Source organism: Papio anubis, chromosome 17 (genome assembly GCF_008728515.1).
Source record: "Papio anubis isolate 15944 chromosome 17, Panubis1.0, whole genome shotgun sequence".
NCBI lineage: Eukaryota > Metazoa > Chordata > Mammalia > Primates > Cercopithecidae > Papio > Papio anubis.
This window is the reverse complement of record NC_044992.1, coordinates 68,450,220-68,474,245: the sequence shown is the minus strand read 5'-3', so window position 1 is coordinate 68,474,245 and position 24,026 is coordinate 68,450,220. Positions and strand designations below refer to the sequence as shown.

The 24,026-nt window shown below is 53.5% G+C and overlaps 1 protein-coding gene across 7 annotated transcripts in view; it reads right to left on the bottom strand.

Annotated features, from left to right (window-relative positions):
- MGAT5B (alpha-1,6-mannosylglycoprotein 6-beta-N-acetylglucosaminyltransferase B) overlaps nucleotides 1-24,026 on the bottom strand; it is an 80,033-nt gene that overhangs the window by 42,542 nt on the left and 13,465 nt on the right. For all 7 annotated transcript variants that reach the window (XM_031657806.1, XM_031657807.1, XM_031657803.1 and 4 more), the window contains 6 exons: nucleotides 23,256-23,403; nucleotides 3,665-3,780; nucleotides 2,959-3,032; nucleotides 1,917-2,087; nucleotides 1,007-1,171; nucleotides 179-348 (listed from right to left, as the gene is read on the bottom strand). In XM_031657806.1, the coding sequence (XP_031513666.1) occupies nucleotides 179-348; nucleotides 1,007-1,171; nucleotides 1,917-2,087; nucleotides 2,959-3,032; nucleotides 3,665-3,780; nucleotides 23,256-23,403 (844 nt within the window). The remainder of the gene's footprint in view (nucleotides 1-178; nucleotides 349-1,006; nucleotides 1,172-1,916; nucleotides 2,088-2,958; nucleotides 3,033-3,664; nucleotides 3,781-23,255; nucleotides 23,404-24,026) is intronic.

Genomic DNA, 24,026 nt, shown 5'->3' with positions numbered 1-24,026 from the left:
GGGGAATTGCGGGCGATGTCTCGCAGAACACCAGGACGCCTCCCAGGATCTCAGGGCCTCAGGGCCGTGGGACCTGCAGGCGGAACAGGGGGTCCCACGGCCCCCGGGAGGGAGGGGAGGGTTCCCCTTCATCTCCTCCCTGCCCCACTCGACGCCAGTGGCTTTCCCCAGCACTCACCTCTGCAGCTCCTTCAGGGAGACTGTGACCCGCAGGCCATGGCCCAGGACATAGAGCGCAGCCAGAATGTCCGCCCACTGCACCATCTCCCCCAGGGGCCCGCCCTTCAGGACCCGAGGGCTGAACACGTCCCCAGACTCCTCCGTCAGGAAGCCGATGTGGACCAGGATCTGGGTTGGTGCAACACAGAGGGTGAGCAGGGAGGAGCAGCAGCTCTCAGCCCCGCCCCCCAGGGCACCGGCCAGGAGACCAGCTGGCAGCAGACCCTGTCTCCAGGCTGGGCCCCAGCAGGTGCTTTCTGGCACCAGAGTGACCAGATCGGGCACTGGGGACACGAGCAAACAAGATAGTCGCGTGCTTGCCCTCATGGAGCTTATGTTCCAGATGGAAGAGGTAGACAACAGTGAACACAGACAAGAGATAATTTCATGAAATGATAAGGGCTCTGAAAGAAATAAAGGGGCAATGTGACAGTCATGTAAATATCTACTGGGTGGAGGAAGGAAGAAGGGAGGGATGAGCTAACAAAGCTCCCCAGAATATTCCCAAATTTTCAGGCCAATACCATGACTTTTCTGCCTGACATGAACCAGATGTACACAGAATGCAGGACCCCTTGGGGGCTTGTCATTCGGTCCCAACCTTGAAAAGGGCCAGGGGCCACCACCACAGACATCTATCCTGACTCTGCCATTTCCACCCCTTGCTCCCTCTGATCAAATTCAGAAGCCCACTACAGCTTGTTTGAAGACCTATTCCATGCCCACCTGGAAGTGGGGGCCCTGAGCTTTCTCAACTCCTGCACATGAGGGGGCAGGGGCCACACACCTGCTTTTGGTCCCTCCAGGTGGCCCCCAGCTTCTGTGCCAGGCGCTGGGCAGCCAGCGCCCACTGGGCTGTAAGCCTCTTGGTCCGCTTCTTCATGAAGATCAGGGACTCCTTCCCGCTGCCCATCAGGTCCAGGAGGTGAGACAGGTTGCTTCGGAAAACTGCCTGGAGGGGTCCAGACCTCAGTTCTCTCTGCCCCTCGACCTGTAGCCACCATCATTCCTGCTGGCCTGGGGACAGGGGCTGGCACCCTCCCATGAGGCTGGGGCCTGCTCCAGCTTCTCCCACACTTTGTAAGGGGCTCATCAGCCCCCAAAACTAGGAAGTCCTGCCCTCCCCATCAACACACCCTCCCCAGCCCAGCTCTAACGACCGGCACCCAGCCCTTCCAGGCAGGTAGCCAACCACAGCAGTTCCTGGGATCCCAGCCACAGCAGGGAGGCAGTGGGCGGTGATCATAGCAGAACTCTGATGGCAGGGGACAGATGTGGCCACCACAGCAACTGTGCGCCTCAAGCCCATTAATTCAACGGTAAACCTCAGATGCATCGTCTGTCAAATATGATGGCACAAGGATGGCTGGGAACTTTAAGTGCAAATAAAGCGCCTGGACACAGAAAGCCCTTAATAAATGACAGCTGCTATTACTACTATTCTAGTCCATTAAGGGGGCACCTCCAGGCCCCCCACCTGCTCTGCAAACAGGCCCAGCTTGGTGGCATCTCAAAGAAGGCAGACAGGCCCTGGCAGGCTGGCCTCCTGTCTGCCCGGCAGGGTGGGCTGGGACTCGCCCACACATCTGGCACAGCCGCTCAGTCTCATTCCCCCAGGGCAGAGGTTTCTGCCTGCTGTCCCTGAGGATGTCCAGCCATGCCGGCCCCTCACCAGCCCACCCACCTCCCAGGCCCACCTGGACTTTGGGGAGGGGCTTGGGTGCCCTCTGGGCAGCCGTCTGGTTCCTCCAGGGCAGCGGTGGGCAAAACCACTCGACCTCACTGAGGTAGATGAGGAAGGAGCATTCGGTGCCGTCCACCCCGAAGAAGGCGTAGCAGGGGTCGGAGGTCCAGCGGGCACGCATCCACTGCAGAGAGGGCCAGGCTGGGCAGGGGGCTGCGCCAGCCCCACCAACCCTCGGGGGCTCCCCTGCACATGCACCCCAGGGGCCCTGAGGTCAAGGATGGGGCCCATGCGGCCCGCCCTACTGATGCAACAGGGGACAGGGCAGAGAAGAGACTGAACAAGGACCTGCCTGAAGGACCCCAGAGATGGCAGGGGCAGGACCACCAGCCCTCATGTCTGGAAAGAGGAGGGACTGGGAGAGAACGCTGGCTCAAAGGTCTGGGGCAAAGAGCCAGGAGTCCTGGCTGTCTCACTCTCCCTTTGGTCCCTGTCTCCCCACTACCAGAGCACTATTGGGCTAGAGGCCAAGGTCAGGCAGCAGCCTCCAAGGCGGCCAGGGCTGGAGCCAGGGCAGGATCCAGCTGCAGTGATCCCAGATGGTCACTGAGGAAGGGGTCTGCGGCTCCACTGCCCACCCCTTAGGGCATTCAGAACCAGCGGGGCGCTGGCTTCATGGCTGCGGACAGCTCCTACAGGGGAGACTTCACGCAGCCAGCGGTGGCCCCAGAGATGGGGCAGGAAGACTCTGTGTCCAGCTGTTGGCTGGGCCAGGAAGAGCGGGGACAGGGCGGCCAGGGCCACTCCTCTGAGTCTCTGGGGGACTCTGGCTGCTGGCGGTGACACTCAGAGATTTAATCATTTGCTGTGAGAAAGCACCGACACCTGAGGGCGACTCCTCCTGGGGGATTTGGGTTGATGGGTGGGGTGGATGCACTGAGCAGAGAAGCTGTTCCTTGAGGTTGGCCTCTGCCAGCTTGTGCCTAGGTTAGGGGCGGGGCTGGACAGAGAGGCCCTAGCTAGTGGACATCCCCGCCCCCAGCCCCAGGCCTCACCTCCACCTTCCCTGAGCAGTCAGGGAACTTGGGGTCACTGGGCGCCTCACACTGGTCCCGCCGGCCTTCTGATACTGTAGGGAGAGGTCACCTTGCTGAAGGCCTGGGTCCAAGGAGGAGCCCAGGGAGGGAGACCTGGGTGCAGGAGGCAGCTTCCCACACAAACTGCTGCCAGACTTTCCCACCTTAAAGCTCACCAGCAGCACAACCCACGCACAAGGTCACCCTGGGCCTGGGCTGCCCGCAGCCTCCTTAGGGGGTTCAGGAGCAGTGAGGAGCTGGTGCGAACAGCTACCCAGCAGCCGCCTGGATGGGCAGACCTCATGCACCCACCGAAAGCGTCCCCAGCGTTTTCTGAGGAGGCAGAAATGAGGTTTGCAGCCCCCAGCTCGCTGCTCCTCACATCACAGGGACTGGAGGGGGCCGCCCAGGGACCCTTCCCCAGGTGGCCTCACTCCTGGAACTGTGGACCCCAGTGGCTGGGATTCCAGGGACTCCCTCTGTCCTCAGCGCCCTCCTGCCGGGTCGGGGGGAGTGAACCCCCAGTCCTCCTCCTGAAAGCCTAAACTGGGGCCCCGAAGACCCAGGAGAGCTGCTGTGAAGAGAATTCAGCCACGCCTCAGGTGTCCCACCCTTCCAGGGCCCGCCCAGCACCCAGTTCATTGGCTCCCTGGGGTAGAGGGCACCCCTGCCCCCTGGCACCCACCCTTGCTGTGCAGGAGCAGGCTGTGGCGCAGGATCTGGTCCACCTTCACAGCGATGTCGGAGACGTTCTGGGCAATAGCCTGGATCCGCTCCATTAGGCCGGCCCCAGGGGGCATCCTAAGTGGGAGAAGCCGGAGGTGAGCCACAGCACCGGCCAAGATGGCCTTCCCAGGAGGGTCCTGCCAGTAGGCCCACGGGCAAAGCTGGCAGGCTCTGCAACGCCCCAGGCTCCCAAACCCTAACCCCAAGCAGACCAAATGGTGGGGAGTGGATCGGGTGAGAAGATGGAGCTGGCAGCCTACCCCAGCCAGTACACACGTTACAGACATCTAGGAAAGCCCATATCTGCACATGTTGGTCATGACTTCATGTGTGCCCACAACTGCACATGTGACCACAACTGCATGTGTTATCATATCTGCAGAGAGGCCCTTACTACTGGACATCCCCGCCCCTCGGCCCCAGGCCTCACATCCACCTTCCCTGAGCAGTCAGGGAACATATCTTCATGTGCCCACAACTGTACAGGTGCCACATCTGTGCATGTCCCCACATCTGCGCATGTCCCCACATCTGCGCATGTCCCCACATATGCACATGTGCCCACAACAGCACGTGTGCCCACAACTGCTCACATACCCATAACTGCACACATACCCATAACTGCACACGTACCCACAACTGCACATGTGATCACATTTGCATGTGTGCCCACGACTGCACATGTGACCCTATCTGCACATGTGACCCTATCTGCATGTGTCAGGCATGCCTGTGCATTACTGCATGTGTGCTGAAGGGCAACACATGGGGCTGAAACAGGCAGACGAATTCCATTCAAGAGCCTGGCTAGGTTCTGTCCAGGGACCACACAAGTGACAGAGGCCTTTTCCCAGGCACAGCCAGGCCTCTCCCAGTCTGTCTCTCTATTTCCTCCCAAGAGGCCGTATTGTGCCAAAATGAATTCCACCCACAGAAGCCTGGGAACTTGCCAGGTATTAAAACTCCGGTAAATTATCACTGGCTTCCTGAGAACAAATCCTTCCCAGGATCTTAAAGGAGGTGACTGCCACCACCACAGCCCTCCACCTCACCATCGATACCAGTGTTGCTTCTATTTTTGGAGAATTTATTTCCTGTGTTGATTACTACTCAGCTCTCAGGGACATTTATTAGCCGTCATATCTTGTACTTATCTCATTGCAAACTTCTATTGAGATGGATTCCCCTCGACTGGCAGATCTTCTCACACAAAGATAGCCCTGGGGGGCTTTCTCCAGGAAGCTGCTTGCCTTTTTTTAAACATATTAATTCGGTTTCCTTTGATTCTCACCTCACCCCGTGGCTTTGCCGGCCCTGTTTAAGCTCCGTTTATCCCTATACAACGTACTGGTCTTTATGGTTGCACATAACAGGAATTCAATGAAGGATTTTTTCAACCTGGGCTCCGCTCGGGTCTGCAAACCCCACCTCTCCTCATCTTCTGAGCCTGGTGAGCTGCCCACTAGAGAAGGCATAACAGAAACCCTCAATGGCCACCCGCCCTCTGCAGCCATCCTCCTCTCCCACCTCCACCTTTCCTAAGGAAAGAAAGGGCAGTAGCCCCATACACGTCAGAGGACTAGTCAGGATGACGACAGGTGGGAGCAAAGCAGACACAGAAGTGGAGGGGACAAAAGGCAGATGACAGGAATGGGGAATGAGCCCCCTATGTACACACATGCATACACACACATGTGCACACACACACATATGCACACACGCACACACTCACACATGCACACACACATGCACACACGCACTCACACATGCACACACATGCGTGTGCACATGCATGCACACACGTGCACACATGCATGCACACACATACACACATGCACGCACACACGTGCACACATATACACACCCCAGTAGACACATGCACACATGCGCACAGACACACACACAGGCACACACGCACACATGGACACACACACACACACATGCAAGCACACATGCACACATAGATGCACATTCTTGCACACACGCATGTACACACGCACACACACATGCACACACGTACACACAATCCAGTCTGTCCTCTCACTCTTTAGTTCAGTGCCCAAGGCAAACTTTGACAAAAACAAACAAACATAAAACTCTTAAAATAAAAAATGCCACCACTTTTGTGTTAGTTTCCTTAGGCAACTGAAATAATCTCCACAAACCAGGTGGCTTAAAACCACACCCATTTCTCCTCTGGCAGCTCTGGAGGTTGGAAGGCAGACAGCAAGGCGGCAGCACGGCCAGTGCCTTCCGACTCTGGAGGAGTCTCCCCCAGGCCTCCCTCCCAACTTCCGGAGGTAGCAGCAGCCCTCAGTGTTCCTCAGCCCGTGGCTACTTCACCCCGACCTCCACCTCCGCCTTCACACGGCCTTCTCCCCTGTGTGTGTCTGTGTCCACCTTCCTCTCTTTATAAGAACACCAGCCATGGAACCGGGACCCATCCAAATCCAGTAGCACCTCCTCTTAATTTGACTACATCTGCAAAGACCTTATATCCAAATAAGGTTACAGTCACAGGTCCTGGGGACCAGGGCTTGGACATGGCTTTTTGGAGCGCAAAGTTGAATGCACGACAGCCTTCTGTGAGATTGCAAAGAAGAAAGAGAAGAGACTTAAAAGCCACCTGCTTCGTTTGCTCAAAAAGTCTTCAGGCAGAAGGAAGTAGGAGTATTTTTCATCCGTCCAAAACGCATCAAGGTTCATTACCATTACCAGTACCACACAAGGAGACGAGAGAAGCTCAGCTCCCTATGAGCTGTGTGACCCTGGGCAGGTAACTGAGCCTCTCTGTGTTCACCAGTCTCGTCTTTTAAGAAATAAGGGCAGCTACCATCGTGAGGCCTGAATGAAGAGAGAGCTGTGAAGTGCATGGCCAGCGGCACCTGTGCAACGTCGGCACTGTTTGCATTCGTGATCAGCACTGATATTGATGTGGCTGAAGCAGCAGCCACAGGGACTCGGGTTAGACCAGGGCACATCAACCTTTTCTCATTATGGCCCATCTAGGAAATTTCTTACACGTTCTTACCGCTACTATGCTTGTTTCAAGAACCAGTGTTCGCCCTTTGGGCAGTGATGTGCTCCCACCGAGAATGCCTGGGTTCACCCCAAGAAGAAACATGCTGATTTGATGTCTGCTGGGCTCTGAAATCAGTCCAGATGAAGATCGTGGAGCTGCTTTCCATGCTGACCTACAGGGGCAGGATGGACGCTCCTTTGACAGGAATGAATATTTTTTATATACAGAGAGAGAGAGGGAGAGAGAAGGGCTCTCACTCTGCCACCCTGGACAGAAGCTGGAGTGCAGTGGCGAGATCACCTGCAGCCTCAACCTCCCGGGCTCAAGCAATCTTCCAAAGTCAGTTTCCCAAGTTGTTGGGACCATATGGATGAGCCACCACGTCCAGCTAATTTTTTAAAAAATTTTCTGTAGGGCCTGGCGCGGTGGCTCAAGCCTGTAATCCCAGCACTTTGGGAGGCCGAGACGGGCGGATCACGAGGTCAGGAGATCAAGACCATTCCTGGCGGACACCTGTGAAACCCCGCCTCTACTAAAAAATACAAAAACTAGCCAAGGAGGTGATTTGGCTGTAGTCCCAGCTACTCGGGAGGCTGAGGCAGGAGAATGGCGGGGAACCCCGGAAGTGGAGCTTGCAGTGAGCTGAGATCTGGCCACTGTACCCAGCCTATGGCAGAGCGACTGCCTCAAAAAAAAAAAATTTCTGTAGAAAATATGCCCAGGCCAGCCCTCCAACCCTGGGCTCAAGTGACCCTCCCCGCCTGCTCTCTGGAAAGTGCCGGGGATTACAGGTGTGAGCCACCATACCCGGCCTGGAATGAATATTTCAAGGACAGAGTGTGAGCAGGGAACCCACCAAGTTGCAGGGTCAGGGGTTGAGACCAGCAAGGGCAGCTAAGGCTGGGCCTCTAGGGGCTCCCATCATGACACAGGAGGCACGCAAGGTGGAGAAAAACTGGGCGCCTGTCCTACCTTTCTGCAACCAGGTAATCCCAGGGCACAAACAACTCACGCCGCTAAGACAAGCTGGGGGTCCTGCATATCAACTAGACTTTGAATGGACCTCAACCCATTTCTCAGCCCCTCCTGGAGGCACTTCCTTGAGCAAGGCTCCTCTCCATCTGTGCTGCAAGAGCTGTGATCACTTTCTGAATCTCCTGCCCCCGCTGTGGTGTGGCTGTGAGTGGCCAGCCTGAAACTCCCTAACGGAGTCCTGGAGTCCCCGAGGACACAGAGACTCAGTTTTCCTGTGTGGAGCCGGCACTGCCCAGTGTGTGGGCTCCCCGTGCTCAGGGCTCCATCGCCCAGAGGCTGAAGAGTGCCCCCAAAATTCATGCCCAGCTGAAACTTCTGTGAACCTTATGTAGGATAAAGACTACACATAGTGTGCAGTGTATACTGCCTGTGTGATGGGCACCAAAATCTCACAAATCACCACTAAAAGAACTTACTCATGTCCCAAATACCACCTGTTCCCAATAACCTATGGACATAAAAAAAATTTTGTAAAAATGAAGTTACTGCCGCAATGACATAGATGAATCTCAGAGTCACAATGCTGAGCATGATAAGCCAAATAAAAAAGATTATGGCTGGGCACAGTGGCTCACTTCTGTAATCCCACCTGAGGCCGAGGCAGGTGGGATCACCTGAGGTCAGGAGGCTCCAAGACTGTGCCTGCCAATATGGTGAAACCCCATCTCTACTGGGGTACCACAAAACAAAAAATTAGCCGGGTGTGATGGCGTGTCCCCTGTAATCCCAGCTACCAAGAGGCTGAGGCAGAGAATCACTCTGGAACCCAGGAGGTGGAGGCTGCAGTGAGCCGCAGATCGCGTCACTGCACTCCAGCCTGGTGACAGAGCAAGACTTTGTCTCAAAAAAAAAAAAAAAGATAATGTACCTGTGACTCCAATTCTATATGATGTTCAAGCAACAGGTAAGCAAACGTAATGTTTACGGTAGCCAGTGCAGAAATTAGGTTTAGGGGCTAAGAATGACTCTGCCAGCAACACAGGAAATATTGTGTACTAGAAATATTCTGTGTAACCTAATCTCGTAGGTGAATCTGTCTATATGTAAAACTCCCACTCAAATTCCTACCCTGCGGTTGGGTGTACTTGGTCGGCCAGCAATGGCTCAAGCCTGTAATCCCAGCACTTTGGGAGGCCGAGATCAAGCGACCAATGCAGGGTCAGGAGATCGAGACCATCCTGGCTAACACAGTGAAACCCCACCACTAAAAATACAAAAACTAGCCGGGCTGAAGTGGTGCCTGTGGTCCCGCTACTCGGGAGGCTGAGGCAGAGAATGGTGTGAACCCGAGGCGGAGCTTGCAGTGAGCCCAGATGGCGCTACTGCACTCCAGCCTGGGCAAACAGAGCTGAGACTCACCCTCAAAAAAAAAAAAAAAGCTAAAGCTAAGTAAGCAAGCAAGCAAGAGGGGCCTTACTTGGGAATAGGGTCCTTGCAGATGTAATTAGTTCAGGTGAGTTCATATCGATCAGGCCAGCCCTGGTCCACCACGGGGTTCCTTCTAGAAGGCTAATGGGCAGACACCCAGAGAGAAGGCCGTGACGAAGAAGACAGAGAGTGAGTGATGCACTGGTGCAGGACAGAGAAGGCTGTGGCACTGCCAGCGTCCACCAGGAGCAGCCAGGAAGGGCAGGGAGGGGTCTCCCCTGAGCTTTGAAGGAATGGCAGCCCCGCCGACACCCTAATTTCAAACTTCTGTCTCCAGAACTGGGAAAGAGTAAATTTCTGCTGGTTTAAGGCATCTGGTTTTGTGGTCATTTTTATGGCGAAACTTAGGAAACTACTTATAATCACCATCTGCAGAATTGAGTGTTCGGTTTTTAACCATCACAAAGAGAGTCCAGGCTCAGGCCCAGAGGCTCACGCCTGTAGTCCCAGTATTTTGGGAGGCAAGGCAGGAGTGATCACTTGAACCCAGGAGTTCGAGACCAGCCTGAGCAACCGAGGATACTCATCTCTAGAAATAATTTTAAAAATTAGCTGGGCATGGTGGTGTGCCTGTGGTCCCAGCTACCAGATTGAGAGGTGCAGGAGGATCAAGCTTTGAGCTCATGAGGTCAAGGCTGCAGTGAGCTGTGGTGATCGCACTGCACACAGCCTGGGTGACAGAACAAGACTTTGTTAAAATAAAAAAGAGAGAGAGAGCCATTCTCCTGGATGCCCCTGCTGTCAGGAAAGTTCTTTGCCAACCATGTCCTGGCCAAGGAATGCCAAGCTTTAATTCACCTGCCAGCCTTATAGGAAAGAAAGAAATCAAGGGATGCCCTTGAGCTTCAAGCCCTGGGTCAGTGGACTCTCCACATTATCCAGAGATGTATTGGAAAGAGGAAACCCTGAAGTCAGAGGTCCTGGGTTCAAATCCTTGCTGCATTTCACATTTGTGTGGCCTTAGCAAGTTACCTTAACCTCTTGAACTCAGGCTTTAACTCCTGTGAAATTCGAGTAACAGAGCTATTGTGGAGATTAGCTGTGAGCTTCAAATGTAAAGTACTCCAGCATACAGGAGATGCTCAATACATGCTTGATATGCTTTTGCCCTTAGGACAGCAGTCATCCCATTCCTGAGGAAGCATCATACCAAATACAAAGCAAAGCACTTTACTTTCTGGGATTCAGTAATTTTCCTAATGACAAGCCGGTTCAAGGTGAAACCTATCGCTTTTACACAGGCTTTTAAATAGTAGATGGCATCTGTCTGATTTAACAAGTTCAACTTGTTCAAACAGAATTACTTTGGCATCACTATTATTATACTGGACTTAGCATTTGCACAGCCCTTTCTATTTCAAATCATACACGATAGAGGCTTTCTCTCCTGAGGAGGTTTTTCTAAAAGTGAACAAAAAGTAGATAAATAGCAAAAGCCTCAAACCGCGAACAGATCTATGGCCTGGGAAATGCCTGGTTGGAAAGAAAAAGAGGGGCTGGACTGGGAGGAGGTGGCCAATGGCCTTCAGCCAATGTGGTCTGGGGAACCCAGGGTTCCTTGGTGTTGTCACCATGTGGGGAACCCAGGGCCTTGGTGTGTGTTGCCCACCATGTAGGGGAACCCAGGGCCTTAGTGTTGTCACCTGCGGTGGGGGAACCCAGGGCCTTGGTGTTGTTGTCAAATCGCGGTGGGGAACCCAGGGCCTCGGTGTTGTCACCGTGGTGGGGAACCCAGGGCTCAGGTGTAAAGGTCACCGTGGAGAAGCAGCACAGCACTGACTTCTCCACCAGGGCTAGAGTACAGGCCAGGGCCCACGTTGGATTTTAGGGACCCTCAAATGTTTGAATTTCTTCTTTAAAAATCGGGGGGGCAAAAAAACCCTTGTAGATCAAAAAAACATTTTAATATGTGATTTTCATATATTATAAAATATAATTTTTGCACTGGGTTAAACGATGTTCCCCCCTCCTTCAAATTCATATGTTGCAGCCCTATCCCCCAATAGGTAAGAATGTGACTTTACTTGAAAACAGGGTCACTGCAGATGTAATGAGTGATTATATGAGGTCATATTGGAGTGACCAATATGACTGGTGTTTTTATCAAAAGGGGAAATTTGGTCTGAAACTCACATACAGAGAGAACACCATGTGAAGACTCGAATTGTGCTCCCATCAGTCAAGGAACAACCAGAAGCCAGGAGCAGGGCCTGGAACAGATCCTTCCCTAGCACTGCCTGCTGACGCCTTGATCTCAGACTTCCGGCCTCCAGAGCAGTGAGACAATCAATTTTTATTGTTTAATCCAGTGGTCTCCAACATTTTTAGTACCCAGGACCAGTTTCTTGGAAGACAATTTTTCCATAGACCCAGGGAGAGGGGCAGTGGGGGTGGTTTCAGGATGATTCAAGTGCATTACATTGATTGTGCATTTTATTTCTATTATTATTGAAATAATTATATAACTCACCACCATGTAGAATCAGTGGGAACCCTGAGCTCATTTTCCTGCAACTAGATGGTCCCATTTGGGGGTGATGGGAGACTATGACAGATCATCAGGCATTAGATTTTCATCAGAAGCAGGCAACCTAGATCCCTCACATGGATGGTTCACAATAGGGTTTTCAAGCCTATGAGAATCTAATCTCACCGCTGATCTGACAGGAGGCGGAGCTCAAGCGGTAATGGGAGTGATGAGGAGCGGCTGTAAATATGGATGAAGCCTCACTTGCTTGCCTGCTGCCCACTTCCTGCTGTGCAGCCAGGTTCCTAACAGGCCATGGAGCAGTACCAGTCTATGCCAGGGTGTTAGGGACAGGTGGTTTAATACAATCAGTTTGTGCTTCTTTGTTACAGCAGCCCTAGGAAACCAATGCCATTTAAAATCTTTTTTTTTTTTTTTTTTTTGAGACAGAGTCTCACTCTGTCGCCCAGGCTGGAGTGCACTATCACAATATCAGCTGACTGCAATCTCCACCTCCCCGGTTCAAGGAATTCTCTGTCTCAGCCTCCTGAGTAGCTGGGATTACAGGTGCCCACCACCATGCCCAACTAATTTTTGTATTTTTAGTAGAGATGGGGTTTCACCTTCTTGGCCAGGCTGGTCTTGAACTCCTGACCTCATGATCCACCTGCCTCGGCCTCCCAAAGTGCTGGGATTACAGGCATGAGCCACCGTGCCCAGGCCTAAAATCTTTTCTATGGACGTCATAAGGCCGCCCAGGGAGGCAAGACTTCTTTTAGACTTTTAGGAGGACACGAGAAAACCGTTCCACTAACGATAATGACAGTTACATAGCCAACAGGTATTGAGCAATCACTTGTCCAGCTCTTTCTATACTCTGATCTCGTCTAATGCCCATGACAACATCCTGGTCCCTCTTAATGCCCCCATTGGACAGATCAGGAAGGAAACCAAGGCACAGCAAGGCTGAGTGACTTGCTTAGGGTCACACAGTTATTAAATGAGAAAATCAGTCCAACCAGGCAACCTAGCCCCAAAGCTCACCCCGCCCAGCACAGAAGGCTGCTGAACAGGCAACATGGCTGGAGAGGGACAGCTGGAGACAACGTTCCTGGTGGAGAACAGGGAGCCAGGTGGCCCTAATGAATGCCTGGACACAACTGCAGCGCCTACAAGCTTACAAGAGGCCTCCAGGCCTCGGTCTTCAGCAAAGGAAGCATCCTAGAGCCACAAATGGAACACTGTCTTCAATCAATCAGAAAAGGCTGCCCTGAGACACGCTGGGTTGCCGGAAGAAAATCCATTTTCCACCTCTTACACCCCAGGAAGGTGGTGCCAACAGGGGGGCTCTGAGACAGGCAGGAATGCACCATTTCACCTGGAAGGGGTCCATGCACAGGGTGGGAGCAGGACATCAGGATCAAGGCCAAAACTGAGCAAAAGGCCCTGCAGGAGGCGAGGCCGAAGCTGCTCTGGCAGAAGGAGTTTCCCAGGCAACAACCACCCTAACCCTGTAGAATCCATGACCAGGGTACGAACCTTGAATTCTATCTACCCCGGCAGGGGGGACAGGGGACAATCCACTGGGCCTTACTCCCACCACCAAGTGCACCCAGTCTTTCTCCAGCTGGTGCAGATGCCCCTGAGCCCTTTGGTCCTGCTTATAGTACATTTTCCTTTCTTTTCTTTTATGCCTTCGTTACACGCATTTTAAGAGAGGAAGGCTGTTAACCCAGGTGAGCTTGAACCAGCGGCTTCCGGCAGAGCAGCATGAACGTGCATACACACAGTGAACAGTGAAGACCTGGCCTGTGAGAGTCAGGGAGAGGGGAGGCTGGAGAGCTCAGGAGCGGTGTCCCCAGAGGAGGTCCCATCATCCACGTGCATACACACATATTTACCACGTGCCTGCTCGGTGCTGGGCTCTAGGCACAGAGGAACCAAACAGATGAACCAAACGCAGGCCCAGCCTCAAGGACACCCTGAGGGGGGTTATCAGGGAGAGCGAGCAGAGGGGAGAGCAATCTAGGGTGTGTCTGTGTGGGGTGACCCTGGGGCGCATCACAGGGTATCACTGAGCCACTCAAGGGCAAGAAGGAAGAACACGCAGGTACCCAAGAACCCATACTGTGCGTGCAGTAACAGGTGAGCTGGGCAGCTCCAGGATGTCCACACCCACACATCCGAAAGAAGGGCCTGCCCTGGATCCGCTCCCGGGAGCTCACCCCTCAGCCCTTGGAGTGCTCCCTGATAAAAGTGTCCCTGTTTATGTGGGGCCTTGGGCCACCCCCAACAGTCTGTGCTTCCTTGTGACTGACGGTGGGGGCCTTGGGCCACGCCACCTCAGCTTGACCTCTGGAAGGGCCAGAGACTGAGATCAGCCCCTGAGTGGTCAGTCATGCCTCTGAGACTGAGCCCCCATAACATCGCTGGACACCAAGGCTGGCAACACCCACGCGTGTTGTCCCACATCATAGCTGGGAGAGCAAGCGTTGTCATAGCTCCACTGGGAAAGGGACACCGGTGCTCCATGCAGATCTCCAGGGCCCTGCCCCGCCCGTGCGCCCCTCCCCTTGGCTGATTTTCATCCATATCCTTTCACAGGAATAAGCTGTCACTGTGAGGATCATGGCTGTGCTGAGTTCTGAGTCCTCCTAGCAAATCACTGGACCTCAGGCTGGCCTTGGGGACCCCAGATGTTCTGTGCCAGTACCCTGCATCTGGAGCCCTAGGACCAGCCTAAGGTCACCTTCTGTTCTCCACACAGGGTCTGCCAGTTTCCTTCTTGCCCGGCACTTGGGGCTTCACTGGGGGGCAAAGGCCACTGGCCCATCACAGTCCTGGAGCTTCCTTCTAAAGACTTCCTACCTGGTCAAGCATGGTGGCTCACGCCTGTAATCCCAGCACTTTGGGAGGCTGGGGCAGGTGGGTCATCTGAGGTAAGGTGTTCGAGACCAGCCTGGCCAACATGGTGAAACCCCATCTCCCCTAAAAATACAGAAATTAGCCAGGTGTGGTGGCACATGCCTGTGGTCCCAGCTACTCTGGAGGCTGAGGTGGGAGGATTGCTTGAGCCCAGAAGGTTGAGACTTCAGTGAGCCGTGATTGAGCCACTGCACTCCAGGCTGGGCAACAGAGCAAGACACTGTCTCAAAAAGAGACTTCCCACCTCCTGGCCCTGATACCACACCTGCCTTGCTGTGCTGGCTTTTTCTTATTCAGTGGGGTCAGGGGACACACTCCAGGAAGCCTCCTGCCCTCCTCAAGGCCTATCAGGGCCACAGAGGGCTTAGAAGAGGAACAACCTGTGTTCGAAGCACCGAGAACTTTGGAGCCAGCCAGGCCACCAGGCTGGCCCTGTGCTGCATGTCCTGGACCCACGAGCCTTCTGAGCCTCGGCTCCCTTGTTCTGTCAAAGGGAGTCTGGGAGCTGAGCGGCGCAGTAAGCACAGAAGGCGCCATCTGCCTGCTGCTAAACCAGCTGCCCCGTGTCCCCACAAACTTCTATGTTGGAAACTTAACCCCAGGGCCAGGCGCAGTGGCTCACTGTACCCTCGCACTTTGGGAGGCCGAGGTGGGCAGATTGCCTGAGCTCAGGAGTTTGAGACCACCCTGGGAAACATGGTGTTCACCGATTCTACTAAAATACAAAAAAAATTAGCTAGGGGTGGCATGGTGCCTGTAATCCCAGCTACTCCAGAGGCTGGGAGGGCGGGAGCATCAGCTGAACTCCCAGAAGCGGAGGTTGCAATGAGCTGAGATTTACCACTTACCCAGCCTGGTGACAGAGGGAGATCCTGGTTCCAGAAAAGAAAGAAAGGAAGGAAGGAAGGAAGAAGGAAGGAAGGGAAGGAAGGAAGGAAGGGAAGGAAGGGAAGGGAAGGAAGGAAGGAGGGAGGGAGGGAGGGAGGGAGGAGGGAGGGAGGGGAGGAGGGAAGGAAGAAGGAAGGAAGTGGGGTGGAAGGAAGGAAGGAAGGAAGCAAGGAAGGAAGGAAGGAAGCAAGGAAGGAAGGAAGGAAGGAAGGAATCCTAACCCACAGCACGGCCAATAAGAGGGGAGGGAAGGTCTCTGGTCCCACCCTGCCTTCAACAGAAAAGCTGGAGACATTCATCACGATCAGGAAGCCCTCAGGGCCAACAGGACATACTTGCAGCCTGAAGGATCCCACCTCCCTCCCAGCCTGGCAGGGACTGCACTGGGAACTTGGGACTTTTTCACATCCCATCTCCAGTAAACATGGCTGTCACGTGGTTGGTCCGGCTCTCAGCACCGCGGGGCTGTGCCAACTGCACAGGCCTGGCTCAGACCTAGACAGGATCCTCCTCACCAAGCTGCTGGTGACATTCAAAGTTCAGAAGTGCCTAATAGAGGGTGGCTGTTATTATTGTTTACTATTGTCATTAATTATCATCATTAATTATTATGATGATTAATAATTATTACTTCAGCTAGCTCTGCAGCAAAGTCTGTTGGAATCCAGAACATGCCCCTGGGGGTCGAGGGCTGCCCTTGGGTGGCACTGGCTGAAAGAGGCCCCTGACCTGCCAACCACACGCCTCTATCCCAGTGAAGGTACCCATGGTGGCCCGAGACAGCTTCTGAGACCAGAGGGGTTTGCAGACAGCTCTGGGCGGGGATGGGGAGAGGGAACGGTGACTTCCCAGGCTATCAGGTGTGTTCCCTGAGAGCTCTCCCCTCCCTGCCTGCTGGAGCCGCCCCTTGGTGGGCCCAAACCCATCACAGTGACCTCCCGTGGGCTCAGTCACCTCCCATGGGCACTGTGACCTCAAGAGCCTGCCTGGGTCCCAAGGTCCCAGGACGTCTGACAGATACAGCGGCTTTCCCAAGGTCAGACGGCAAACTCCCAGGACTGATACTGCCCTGCACCAGCCTTGCATCTCCTCACTGCATCTGCAAAACAGCTCAATGCACCTGGCATGGGAGACCTGGGCCTCAGTATATTCTCTGCACACCCACTAAGCCCCAGGCATTCCACCAAAACCATCGTTTCTTACTCGGAAAGTGAAAGAATGCCAAGCGAGGCCTCTGGTCACTGTCCACCCTTCTTCCCAAGGCCAACCTCGTGCAGCCAGCCTCCAGGCACTGCCCCAGGGGACCAAAGAGACAGCCAACACTGCAGGCCACATGCCAGACCCAGATGCTCTGTTCCCTCCACCACCTGAGGCCTAGGCAACAGGCTGGGGCCAGTGGGGAACTCTGGCTCCGCAGGTGGCCAGTGGCAGGTCACTATTTCCTCGCAGGCCCCAATCCTCAACTCCCTTCAGGCTGGTACCCCAAAGAGGCCCCTGAGACTCAGCCCCTTCCTCCCGGCCCCACAAGGTTACCACTGATTCTGGTCCAGTCTGCTTACCCTGAGAACGAGCTCTCCAGGCCACCTCTGGAAGGAGGTTTAATTCTGACTTCCTCTCCTGATTTATGAGAGTTGCATTCAATTAACGGGGGTATTGATCTCCCCGCTGCTGACTAGGGTGCTTGCTGGGGCTGTTATTTTACTATGAAACTGATCACTTTCCTTTTTAAAACACAGAGACTCACGTACACAGGTGCCTACAGACACGCATACCGGGAGACCTGAGTGCACACGGCTGGAAACACGAGCGCCGGAGCCAGGGAGACGGATCCTCTCTGTCGCTGTGTCTCTGTGTCCGCCTCTGTCTCTTTCACACACACCACACGGGACATGGAGCCCCCACCCCAGCATCCAGCCTGGCTTGCATTTGCACTGCTTTCTTCTGCTTCAGCTCTTCCTTGGCCCCATCCAGAGCCCCCCCGAGGCTGGGGAGGCCCCTCCCCAAGTGAGAGCAGAGAGGACTCCGCTCTCCTAAACAAAAAATAAATACATAAATACACCCATGCACACATGCACTCCCCCTGTTAAAAGGACAGAGCTGGGGTTGGGCTGTGTGCGGTGTCATTACCACCTGCCTGGGGAAGCAAAGCCTGAGATCACTGTGTTCCAGGGACAGTGGCAGAACCAGCAGGAGGAGCCACAGGGACATGGGGCCAGGCACAGTGCGGCCACTGGAAGGACCTGGGCTCTTACCTGAGTGAGCTGGGGGCCATGAGGGAGCTGGGAGTAGAGGAGGGACCTGGTCTTATTGATGACTTAGAAAGACCCCACTGGGCCAGACATGGTGGCTCACACCTGTAATCCCAGCACTTTGGGAGGCCAAGGCAGGCAGATCACATGAGATCAGGAGTTCGAGACCAGCCTGGGCAATATGGCGAAATCCCATCTCTACTACAAATACAAAAAATTAGCCGAGCGTGGTGGTGCACACCTGTAATCCCAGCTACTTGGGAGGCTGAGGTGGGAGAATTGCTTGAACCCTGGAGGCAGAGGGTGCAGTGAGTCTAGATCGTGCCACTGCACCCCAGCCTGGGCAACAGAGCAAGATTCTGTAAAAAAAAAAGAAAAAAAGAAAAGAAAAAAGAAAGAAAGGAACTAAGGGAGGGAGAGAGGGAAAGAAAGATCCCCGTGGCTGCTGAGTTGGGAATAGCTGGTTGGGGTCAGTTGGTGGGGTGAGAAGAGGTGGGCTTCTACGGTGTATTCTGAAGGTGGGAGAATTTGCTGAGGGACAGGGTGAGTGTATGGGAGAGAAGAGTCAGGAGTGACTGTAAGGTCAGCATCCAAGCCATGGCAATAATGGTGCTGATACAGCCTGAGATGGGGGCTGGGGGAGAAGGGGGTCTTGGGTGTAACCAGGAGACCCCAAGTCTGAGCATTCCCAGGACACCCAGGTGGGTCGGCAGGTGCCTATTCTGAGAGCAGCGGCATCAGCCCCAGCTTAAGATACAAACTGAGGAGTCTAGAGGACAAAGGTGTTTTTTTTGTTGTTGTTGTTGTTGTTTTGTTTTGCGAGACAGACTCTCACTCTGTCACCCAGGCTGGAGTGCAATGGTGCGATCTTGGCTCACTGCAGCCTCTGCCTCTCCGCTTCAAGCGATTCTCCTGCCTCAGCCTCCTGAGCAGCTGGGATTACAGGCCTCTGCCACCACGCCTGGCTAATTTTGTATTTTTAGTAGAGACAGGGTTTCTCCATGTTGTTCAGGCTGGTCTTGAACTCCCGACCTCAGGTGATCCGACCACCTCGGCCTCCCAAAGTGCTGGGATTACAGGCATGAGCCACCGCACCTGGCCTGAAGGTGGTTTTTAGAGCCATCAAAGTTCAGGGTTGAAGCCCACCACTGCCCCTCACTCACCAGGTCCTCCAGCCACAGTGCTCCCAGGTAGCCCCTCCTCCCTGGTCTGCCTCCCTCGGGCTCAGCCACGTCTGGGTCTGCAGGGTCATCTGCTCCTTCCCTCTGTCCAGAGCGCTGGCTGTCTCCCCAGTCAAAATGACCCTCCTTCAAGGCTATCCCAAACTCCCCCTGTGCTGTGGGGACTTGGTGATTCTAAGCCTCCCACAGCGTGGCTGGGTCACCCCCTTCTCTAGACCCTAACAGTACAAGGAAAGGAAAGGAGACAAGCTATTCTTCTGAGCGCCGAGCACAGGGCCCAGGCCTCCCATCAGCATCATCTCTAACACACTTGAAGACCCTGAGGCTCGCAGAGCCCAAGACCGCCCAGGTCTGCCCCACTCCCAGCGGCCACCGGCCAGGCTGGGCACCGGGCATGCAGTGGAATTCCATCTCTTTTGTGCCCTCCACTTGCTCTCAAATCTCCAGCCCAGACTCTGCACACACTAGTCATTCAACAAATACAGACTGATCTCCTCAATCCAGACAGCCTCAAATTTCGGTGGTTTTATGGCCTTATGGAAAATTCAAAGATCATTACTATTTGGCTTTAGGACACATAATACGATGCCATTTGCAGCAAATCTGCCTCCCTAATTATGTTTTCCTAGGCTAAAATCACAAATTTACTTTCCCTGAGGACACACCAGCCACGAGTGGAAGGCGGCAGCCCAGAAGCTTCCAAAAGGGCTGAGGAAGACCAGTGGAGGTGTTTTTTAAGCCACAGGAAATTTCTAAGTGGGGAATCCAAGTGCAGGCCTGACAGTTTTCCGGAAGCGCAGCAGCAGGCACTCCTGCCGGATTCTTGCCGGTCTAGCTGCAGGTTGGTTAACCTGGAGTCAGGTTCGGAGGGCGGGGGAGGGGGCAGGAGTGTTTGTGCACAGGGGCGTGTGAGCAGGTGGCTTTCACAGGCCCTCGACACACCCACCATTTCTCTCCCTGAAACCAGCAACCGCAGTGTCCCTGAAATTGATGGCTCTGCCTGTGGGTGTGATGGGGTCTGCCCACACTGACGGTTGCGATTTCCCAGGAGGGAGCTGGGAGGTGGCACGTGTTCCCCCTTCCCCAACAAGTTCCCTCCTTCCCCAGGAGGAGACAAAGGGCAGGGCAGGGGAGGGAGGCACAGGCCAGGACCGGAACAAATGAGAGAACCACCGGATGTGTCAGCAGTACCACCTCCAGCCAAAGAAGGCAGATCTGGAGTCAGGTCCACTGGACCCTCAGCTCTGCTGCCCGCAGCGATATCCTCAACAGAGATCAACAAGGGCTGCTCCTGACCTGGCGAACAGGCCTGCGGACAAAGGCTGCATCAGAGGCACAGCTGGGGGCAGACAGGAAAGCAGAAAGAATGAAAGAGCGGCAAAGGACTGGATCCGAGGGAGAAAGATGGAGCTGGATCCGAGGGCACACAGACAGTGTCAGAGAAGAAGGATCTGTGCACACAGAGAGGAATAGAATATGGCCTCATGCCTCAGGGGAATTTCCAAGGAAGCTGAGATCCCTTTGCCAGCACTCCTCATCTCTACCACAGCCTCGCTGCTTCCCCTCCTGCCACTGTTAATCCAGTTTTCACTCAGCAGTCAGAATGATCTTTTTAAAAAATAAATCCAGTAGGCCAGGCGCGGTGGCTCACACCTATAATCCCAGAACTTTGGGAGGCCGAGAGGGTGGATCACCTGAGTTCAGGAGTTCAAGACCAACCTAGGCAATAGGGCAAAACCCCATCTCTACTAAAAATACAACAATTAGGCCGGGCGCAGTGGCTCACACTTGTAATCTCAGCACTTTCGGAAGCCGAGGCAGGTGGATCACGAGGTCAGGAGATCAAGACCACCTTGGCCAACATGGTGATACCCGTCTCTACTAAAGATACAAAAATCAGCTGGGCATGGTGTCACGTGCCTGTAATTCCAGCTACTCAGGAGACTGAGGCAGGAGAATCGCTTGAACCCGGGAGGCAGAGTTTGCAGTGAGCCAAGATCGTGCCACTGCAGTCCAGCCTGGGCAACAGAGTGAGACTCCATCTCAAAAAACAAAAAACAAAAATTAGCTGGGTGTGGTGGCACACACACCTGTAATCCCAGCTATTTGGGAGACTGAGGCAGAAGAATTGCTTGAACTCAGGAGGCGGAGGTTGCAGTGACTCGAGACCGTGCCACTGCTGGTCTCCAGCCTGGGCAACAGAGCAAGACTCCATCTCAAAAAATAAATAAATAAATAAATAAAACCTCTTAGAAAGGGACAAAAACCAAACCACACATAACCACATATTTAATGAATCATCAAGAGCACAGTGCTTAGAAATGTGGGCTGTGGAGCCAGTCGGCCTGAACCCAAAGCCAGGTCCAGCCTCTTACAGCTGTGCAACTTTGGGTGAGTTACTGAACTTCTCTGTGCCTCAGTTTCTTCCTCTGGGAGAAAAAGTTTCCTCCTCTGCGAGAGTAAAGATTTAATTAAATCTTTAAAGATTAAACTATAAGATGGTTTGTGAGATAGGTAAGATCACGGCACGTATGCAGTAAGAACCATGCCAGGTGCTTAGTGCACTTTGAGTAAATGTCAGCTAATATGAGGGTAATGATGCTCACACCAGGTTGGCCTACTAGGCATCCAGGACATTCACTCAATCGGCAAGGCCAGTTAGAGGTTAGCCCTACGGCCAGCAGCCCAGCACCAGCAGGCTACATAGCACAGGATCCCACACCAGTCCACACAGGCGCACTGTGTTTCAGGCCTGACTCAGGCAGGCGTCCCTCCAACCCTCCTGTGGGCACAGTGACCTCCTGTGGGTCAGCATTTCCTTCTGTTTCACCCAACTCCGTACTTTAGAAATGCCTAGAGCTTTGGCTTTTCCATCACACATGCTGGCTGAGAAACAGCTTTTCTGCAAATTGTCTAAAAGTGTGTTTCAAGTTTAATTTTTAGCAGTTAGAATACATTTAGCAAATCCATTTCATAAAGAACCCTAATATATAAAAGAGGGAAAGTGGAGCTTGTCTCCCTGGAATAGGGTGAAGTCAAAGTCCCTCCTTCCACATCCACTTCTAGGGGCCAATCAGGACGGCCTGACCTCCCACACTCCTGTTCTCTGAGGTCCAGGAGATGCCTTATATACCTAGGACACATGATTTGGATGTCACACCACATGTGCCCCTGGAGATGCTGCTGGGGCACGTAGGATAGCAGCACAGACTCTGGGGCTCTCAGACATCCTGGCCGAAGTAGGAGAATATTTAGAATAAATAAACCAGAAAGTTCTACTTGGCAAAAATGGCCAGGGGTACATGAGTAACATGCCCTCAACACAGAGTTCAAAATCATCACGAAAAAAAAATTTTAAAAAAAGGCTGGGTGGCTCATGCCTGTAATCCCAGCACTTTGGGAGGCTGAGACGGGTGGATCACCAGAGGTCAGGAATTTGGAGACCAGCCTGGCCAACATGGTGAAACCCCATCTCTACTAAAAAGAATAGAAAAACTAACTGGTGTGGTGGTGTACTCCTGTAATCCCAGCTACTCAGGAGGCTGAGTCATGAGAATCACTTGAACCTGGGAGGCAGAGGTTGCAGTGAGCCAAGATCATGTCACTTAACTCCAGCCCAGACTAAGACTGTCTCAAAAAAAAATTTTTTTTTTTAATATTTAAAAGGCAGTCGATGTACTCCCAACTTTAGGAGGCCAAAGTGGGTGGATCACGAGGTTAGGAGTTCGAGACGAGCCTGGCCAACATAGTAAAACACTGTCTCTACTAAAAACACAAAAATTAGTCAGGTGTGGTGGCATGCACCTGTAGTCCCAGCTACTTGGGAGGCTGAGGCGGGAGAACTGCTTGAACCTGGGAGACGGAGGTTGGAGTGAGCTGAGACTATGTCATTGCACTCTCCAGCCTGGGTGACAGAGTGAGACTCCATCTCAAAAAAAAAAAAAAAAAGGCAGTGGAATATGTACTGTGAGATGCCACTTACATGGAATTTGTTAAAATCACACACTATGCATGTATAATGTGTGTGTATATTAAACATATGTGCAAATGTGCTTGGAATGGACTGGAAAAACTTACAGCAAATTCAGGGAGGCACTTGTCTCTAGGGAGAAGTTGTTAAAAGGCCCTTCAGTTTTCATCTGTGATGTTTTATTTAAAGAGGAAAACAGGCCACAAATGCAACAAAATGTTAACAGTTGTTAAATTTGGGTGGTAGAAATGCGTTCTGGGCTGTATTACCATATAGTCAAAATCTTCTCCAGATTCACAAAAGGAGATGATGGACAGCATGCTGGGCAGAGTGGCAGGTGCCACCGCTCCCCTGCTCTGCGTGCCTCCTCCCCGCATCCCCTCACCTGTCTGCGGGAAAGTGCAGGTCGCCGCCAGCCCGGTGCAGCTCACTGATGTTCTCCAGCCTGGCCAGTGCGTCCATGCGCTTCACCATCAGCTCCAGCAGGTCGCTCATCTTGCGCAGGACACCACGGGACTCAGGGCCCCCCATCACTGTGGGCAGAGTGTGGGTATGGTTAGGGGAGGCCTGAGCAGCCTGGAGGCCACCTGAGGCCACCTGGTGTCCAGGCTGGGGCAGCTCAGACAAAGCTGGCCCCAAAGCCCCCCAGCACCAACACTAGACCCCAGCCTCAGCCCTATCTTCCCAGTCACTCCTGACCCCTTTGCTGCATTGTTTTGCGGTACAGAGAACAGCATTGTGGTGGAGTGAGAGCCCTGGGCAGCCCTGTCTCCACCAGCCATGTGACATTGGGATCATTTCCTAAGCCCTCTGGGCCTCAGTTTTGTCAACTGTAAAATGGAGCTTTAGATGTAATCTTTGAGGTGTCCTGGGGCCCAACAACCCTCATATCTGTGAGATGGCAGAAAAGGCCCAGCACTGGGACAGAAGCCCCAGAGCCCCCAAACAGCAAGCTCCAGGCAGGACTTCTAGATCAGGGTTCCTAGAAGTGTGGCCAATCACCCAGCAGCATCTGGATCTTCTAGGCAGGCTGTTAAAATTCAGATTTCTGGGCCTTGGTCTAGATTTGCCAATTCAACTGTCTAGGGTCTGGGCCCCGGGAATCTGCACTTTCCTTGCTCCCCATAGATCCAGACATGCAGGGAAGTTGGGAGCC